Source organism: Thamnophis sirtalis, unplaced genomic scaffold, assembly GCF_051295495.1.
Source record: "Thamnophis sirtalis isolate CommonGarterSnake01/CBP01778 unplaced genomic scaffold, rThaSir2_p1.2 scaffold_15, whole genome shotgun sequence".
In the NCBI taxonomy this organism is placed as follows: domain Eukaryota; kingdom Metazoa; phylum Chordata; class Lepidosauria; order Squamata; family Natricidae; genus Thamnophis; species Thamnophis sirtalis.
This window is the reverse complement of record NW_028261395.1, coordinates 36,165,613-36,172,723: the sequence shown is the minus strand read 5'-3', so window position 1 is coordinate 36,172,723 and position 7,111 is coordinate 36,165,613. Positions and strand designations below refer to the sequence as shown.

Below are 7,111 nucleotides of genomic sequence, written 5' to 3'. Positions count from 1 at the left end.
TGCCTCTGCTTGACAATCATAATTGGAAACCTGTGCAAATCTTTCGTATCTAAAGAGGGTAGGTTGATGGGTACACAAGGCACCTTTTAAGTAGCAACAGCCCAATTGAAGTCCTTTCCAAGAGAGCTGATGCAATCTCCCCATTCGTTTCAACTCTAATCCAAGACTGTTTGGTTCCCTCAATACATCCTACACAAAGACATGTTAAAACCACTTCCATATTCTCAAGAAAATTACATGGATGGATATATAGTATCCTTGAAGTTATCAGAAAGTAACTTAAACTTGAAGAAGACACTTTTAAGTTTATCTTTAGCTGAATGGTACAACTTTTGCTTATCTCTATCATGATAGTTTTATTGCCTTGATAAATACATTTATTTTCTGATGCTTCAATGAGCTGCTTTTGATTTTATACGCCTACTTATGAAGGCAGTGTTTCTCAACCTAAGCAACTTTAAGATCTGTAGACTGCATTTCCCATAATTCCTATCTCTAAGATAGGAGTGTCAAACTTGCATCATCATGGTGTCGTCACATGATGTATCGTGACTTTTCCCCCGTTTGCTAATCCGGGCGTGGCAATGGCCAGTGCTATTCCCACCTTCTTCCACTCTCCGTGCTCAGGGATCAGGAGGGGGAGGTCCTTGCTCGTCACCTGAGAGAGCAAAGCAGCCTCTGGCTGAGTCCAGTCCAGCAAAACAAGAATGGGAGAATGGGTCCAGGAACCAAGGAACAAACAATGAGTGCACAAAGTAAGGAATAAGGTATTGAGTCCACGAAGTCAGGAAGAAGCCAGCAGTCCTGCACACTCCAAATGTCTGTACCGACACACCAGACTTTACCAATTCAGCGTTTGTTCCCAACAAACGCCCCTCCTCACAGCATCTCCTTAAATATCAGTCCCTAAATGTGCCTTGTGAAGAGGAGCGGGGCACTCTCCTCCCGAGTTGTTGTGTTAGCCTGCGCTATTCCTGCCTTCTCTCCACTCTCCCTGCTCGGGGATCAGGAAGGAGAAGTCCTTGCTCATCACCTGAGCTCCGTTGTTCTCATGTCCACTGTTTACTTTTCTTGGCCATCCTGCCCCCCCCCCCGTTCCTCCCTGCTAACAAGCTGTCTCAATCCTGAGGGGTCCTGGGCTGCCTCAGCTGCTCCTCCCCACATTCTTCTGAAGCCAGTGAAGCTGCCCCCTCCATTTCCATTGGCCCCAGCTGTGGCTCGTCGTCATCCTCAGATTCAGGCTCTGACAGAGGCATGACATTAATGCTAACCACAGTACTGTAATGCCTAAGCCAGACCTGCCAATTACCTCCACCAGACCGATACGATCGCATCGATTAGGCCTCCTCCGAATTCCATCTTCCAGCCAGTGCAGACTGGCAACTACCCGGAGGAGAGCCTTCTCGGTGGCTGCTCCGACCCTTTGGAACGAACTCCCCGTGGAGATTCGGACCCTCACCACCCTCTACTCCTTCCGCGCTGCTTTAAAGATCTGGCTGTCCCGGCTGGCCTGGGGTTAAGATTGTAGCCCCACCCGAACTGTGTGACTGTTGTGCTCTTTTTTTTTTTAACATGTTGTATTGTCTACTGTTTGTCTCCCCCCCCCTTTTGAATTGTGAGCCGCCTTGAGTCCCCCCAGGGAAAAGGGCGACATACAAATAAAGGAAAATCAAATCAAATCAAATCAAACCTGCTTTGAGTCCTGGCTTGGTGACACTAGAAACCTTTGACAAAGTCAAGTGGGATTCTTATTAATATCATTACAAGACTGAATGAGAGAAAATTAGGTTAAAAGAGGGGAAGTAGAAGGAGTGCGCACTCAAAGTTGGGGTTTGAACAATAAATTGTATTTCTGACACCAGAAGGCTGAACTTATTTTGTCATGTTAAGTGTAACTTGAGGGCCTTGCTTTATAAGGGCAAAAGAAAGCATATATCCCATTATGAAAATTCTTTTAAAGGGATGTGATACCAAGATTCTTAAAGCTTTGCAGGCTTTTGCTGCAATTCCAACTCCACACAAATTTTAGTTAATAGTTTGGAACCAAAGTATTTAAGGTATTTTAGTTCCTCAGAAATTCCCCAGTATAACCACTATGTCAGCTTCATTTGTTTGAAGTGTCTTTTGTCTGGGACATATTGTTACTCTCACCAGATCACCTTCTGTTTTTGTGCAGTCTTTTTTTAAAAAAAAACTTTTCTAGGGAAGTCAGATAAAAATATTGTAAAAAAAAAAGTAAGTTTATTCATTGATGTTTGGTTTCATTCTGTTTTGTGGTTTGTCTTCTCTCTTCTCCAGGAGACTGTTACTCTCTACCATAATATCTTCCTGCAATACTTAAACCAAACAAGAATTGTGGTGAATGAAAAATGCTCTGGGATGGAACCATGGCAAGTCATCGCATCAACAGCCGCTGCTACCTTGCTGATTGTGAAGCTATACATGTTTCTTTTCCAGGCAGAAAGTAAGGGTCACATCTTCTTTATGTGAGGAATCTAACAAGTATCGTAGTAGTGTACTGTTTTTAATCTTCATGCATGGTTTCTGCACCCCAATAATTCCTTGATTGCAATCCAATCCCAGAATTAAAAGATATGAAATAGCAAGAGAGGAACACCTGGATATATGTTTACACACATATACATGCCATATTTTATTGAAGTGTGATCAGATCAGTTTCAAATAATACATTTGCTAGCCCTTGTTATAAATAAGATACCGTATTTTTTGGAGTATAAGACACACTCCCCCCTCTAAAAGTAGGTGAAAATGTGCGTCTTATACACCAAATGTAGCCCTGCCAGTTGGATCGACCTCCCAGCAATCAGCTGTTTCAGGCTGCAGGGATTGCCTATTGCAGCCTCCACTTGCCCCATTTTCAGCCTCTTCACCCATTTTTGGGTTCTGTGCTCTCTGTTTTCAGCCTCCCTGTACCCCAGTGGTCCCCAACCCCCGGTCCGCGGACCGGTGCCGGGCCGTGGAGTACCTGGCACCGGGCCGCGCAGCGGCCGGGGGCCATGATCGCTGCAGCGGCCGGGGGCCATGATCCCTGCTGCCTCTTCACCCACACGCGCAGCCTGAGATCAACCCCGGGACTCGAACCCGAGAGCCGCCTCTCCAGTCCAAACCCCACTCCCACCCCGCCCGCCCGCCCACCCGCTTTGGTAGCCCGTGGAGACGGAGCGCGTTCGGTTCGCCGCTACCTGGGGGCGCCGTCCCCATGACGTCACCGCGGAGTCCTCGCCTCCTTCCCTGGCGAGGCTTTCTCCACACCAGCCAATCAGAGGCCAGTCCCCGGGCAAGCGGGGACAAGTTGCTGGCCGGTCGAAGCAGAAGCGGGAGATTGGAGGGGGGGGAGAGAGAGAGAGCGAGAGAGCGAGCGCTGGGCGGGTGGCAGCGCGTTCCACAGTGGACTAGGCGCGCCGTGGGCTGCCAAACCCCCCCCCACACACACACGTACACACACTGCCTCTCTGGCAATTGGCTGCCCAGGAAGGGAGCGGGGAGCTTTCACAGATAGGAACGTGATGGGGTTTGTTTTCTTCTCCCACTCCTGAGCCCTTTTTTTTTTTTTTTTTGCTTGCCTTCTGGGGTCTCCGCCATGGAGCAGCCGAGGTCAGATGGGGAGGCGGAGAGAGAGAGAGAGAGAGATGTGCGGGTGGCAGCTGTCTGTGAAACATCTTCCCTTCCCCACCTCCTGGGCAGCCAATTGCCAGAGAGGCACGGTGGGGGTGGTGGGGGTGGAAGGAAATAAAAAGAGAAGTTGCCCTTTCATTTTGCAATCTCTCTCTACGACCTTGTTTCATTCTCTTCCCTTTTGTTTCATCCTCATTTCTCAATCTCAGCAACTTTAACACTTTTGGACTTCAACTCCCCAAATTGCCCAGCCAGCTAGAACAGATAGATAGATGGTGGATAGGTGATTGATAGATAGAGAGGGATGGATGGATGGATGGATAAATAGATAAATAGATAGATAGATGATAGATAGATAGAGGATATATACACATACACGCATACACACATACATACACAGAGAGAGACAGAGACAGAGACAGACATGGATGGATAGATATCACAGAAGTGAGTACACCCCCTCACATTTTATCAATATTTAAGTATATCTTGCAGCAGTTTAGACATTAATGGCTGGGGGCCATGATCGCTGCAGAACAACGCCCCCCCACCCCTGCGCGCGCTCAGCGGGCCACGGTAAAATTATCAAAGGCTGACTGGTCCGCAGCGATAAAAAGGTTGGGGACCACTGCTGTACCCCATTTCCACCATTCTGATCACCGCTGCCTGGAACGGGCAGAAAATGGGCCACACAGAGGTGGCAATATGCTATGGCAATCCCTGCAGTTTGAAACAGCTGATGGTTGGGAGGCCCGACAATCAGTTGCTTGTGCTAATCAGACTGTGCTGAAACTGTTTGTTGCAAGGAGGCAAATTGCTGGCAGGCAGATTTTTTTCCCCTTGTACTAATCAGGCTGTGCTAAAATTGAAACTGAAACAGGCTGCTTGCTATTTGTTGCAAAGAGGCAAATTGCTGGGAGGCAGAGGCAAGATTTTTTTTCTTGTTTTCCTCCCCAAAAGCTAAGTGCATCTTATATTTTGGAGCATCTTATACTCAAAAAAATACGATAATTAGAGAGCATTGTTGCAGATAAATTAAGTTGTAGAAAAAAAAGACTTAAATTTCCATCAGACATTTTTAAATGATTAATTTAATTAATTTAATTTACTTATTATTAGTCTTTGACCATAAGGTGAAGCACAGAACAAGTGAAGGCTAGCTTTGGGCTCCCTACAGCCTCTTTTTCAATTAACAGCAGTTTTGATGTACTGCAACCTTATAATGCGGCCAGTTTGAATTATAGTTTGTAAAAATAACCACCTTTATAAATAACATCTGACTTATTTCCACTAGTGTGCCCTCCCTCCCTTCCTCCCTCCCTCCCTTCCTATTAATTTATATGGATATCCATCTCACCAAGGGAACTCTGGGTACTATATACAATAGGTGGTTGGTGTGTGTGTGTGTGTGTGTGTGTGTGTGTGTGTGTGTGTATGTAATGGTTGCTCTTTGTCTATTTGTTATCTTTTCTCCTTCTTTCACACTACAGATGATTTTTCAGTGACTATTTGGAGATACTTTGGGGCTCAAATGTTTTCAGGTTGTGTGCCTTTCATTTATGTTTTATAATTAACAGCAGTTTCCATCTGCTGCAAACCTTATAACATGTAATTTGAACTCTGGCTAGAGAAAATAATCCATGTTTATAAATAACATCTTGAGCCTCAGTGGCGCAGTGGTTAGAGTGCAGTATTACAGGTTACTTCTGCTATCGGCTGCCTGCAATTTGGCAGTTCAAATTCCACCAGGCTCAAGATTGACTCAGCCTTCCATCTTTCTGAGATGGGTAAAATGAGGACCCAGATTGTTGGGGGCAATAGGCTAACTCTGTAAACTGCTTACAGGGGGCTGGAAAGGACTGTGAAGCGGTATATAAGTGCTATTGCTATTGAAATTGACTTATGTCCATTGATTATAGCTTTTCTTTGCAATTACTCTGGAGGAAAAAAAAAAGCCATGAACCAAACATTCAAATCAGTCTTTGTATTGGGTATCTTCAACTGTTGATGTAAATTTTAAAATTTTATATTACGGCATTGTACTGAATAAATATACTTACTTTAACATCAACAGTGTACATAAGGACAGAATACATTGTATATCATTCATTGAGAGAAATTAGCAGCGTTCATTCCCATTTATATATGACATAACTTTAAATATTAATTATTTGTACTGTCTTTTTTGTTGTATTAAAATGGAATTCTTTCATAGTGCTTCTACAGACCTCTCTAAGTGGTTTACAGAGTCAGCCTATTGCCCCCAACAATCTGTGTCCTCATTTTACCCATCTCGGAAGGATGGAAGGCTGAGTCAACCTTGAGCTGGTGAGATTTGATCTGCCAAACTGCAGCTAGCTGAAGTAGCATGCAGTACTGCACTCTAACCACTGTGCCACCTTGGCCCTATAAAAAGTGGTGAACTGTTGAATGAACTTAAAAGAAATGGTTAAGGATGAATTTTGAAAAACACTGCCAAAGATGAGAAACAGAAGAAAGCAAACTGGATGTCACTCCAAACTATGAAGATTGTCAAGGAGAGAAAAGTAAGTAAAACCCAGAAAGTCAACATTCTTCAGAAGGAACTTAACAAAGAGCTTCGGAGAGCTATTGAAAAAGGCAAGAAGCTGTATTACAACAACATCTGTAAAGACAATGAGGATAGAAACAGACAAAATTAAGGAAGGTCTTTAAAAAAATAAATCTTTGATCTTAGGAGTTGCAACCTCAAATTGGCATTCTAAAGGTCAACTTGTTCCAACCTAGGCTTCCCCAAAAGCATGAAGCAGATTTCTGGTCCCGAAATCCGATTCAAACGGATTTTGAATTCCTCTTATTCACATTCAGCAAGGCCTGACAAACAGTCTTTCAAAGAAATAATTATGACTACAGGCCTTATCTATTGTGGAAAGCTGCCATGTAAATATTTCCCAAATGAGGTTCTGTGCAAGGAAAGGCTGGGCATAGAGTCTCTGAGATTCACGGACAGATCTTCACACTCCTGAAATGAATTTAATGACTGAACGAATGAATTGTTTCCTGCAAAAGCCCACTCCCCTTTCGCTCCTCTTTTATTTCCTATGGAGGGGTCAATCACCTTCCACCTGTGACTTACTCACAAGTCTACCCTGATTTTTGAGTTGTTCTTCTGGCAGCTCTGCAAATGCGCACACTGGGAACAGGCTTTAGCTGTTCCTCTGCCTCATTGCTGTCTAGCTCTGTAGGTACCTGATCACTGCCAGATGGCCTCGGCCCTGTCTCTGCCTACAGAGCCCTCGTCCAAGCCTTCCCCAGCCTCCAAGACTGGCCCATGCTCTCCCCAACCTCCTCACTGTCCGACTCTGCTGCCAGCTCTGCCGGCTGCTGGTGGGTCACAACACAAATATGCACAGACAGTAACTGACTCAAAGATCATGGAATCAGTCAAGGTTCTCTAACCAAGCTGTGCCAAGAAATATATGGAATGATATAGGGG

The 7,111-nt window shown here is 44.8% G+C and overlaps 1 protein-coding gene across 1 annotated transcript in view; it reads left to right on the top strand.

The window, feature by feature from the left end:
- SGPL1 (sphingosine-1-phosphate lyase 1) overlaps window positions 1–7,111 on the top strand; it is a 62,452-nt gene that overhangs the window by 15,977 nt on the left and 39,364 nt on the right. The window contains exon 2 of the mRNA XM_087702358.1: window positions 2,299–2,464. Coding sequence (XP_087558484.1) covers window positions 2,299–2,464 — 166 coding nt within the window. The remainder of the gene's footprint in view (window positions 1–2,298; window positions 2,465–7,111) is intronic.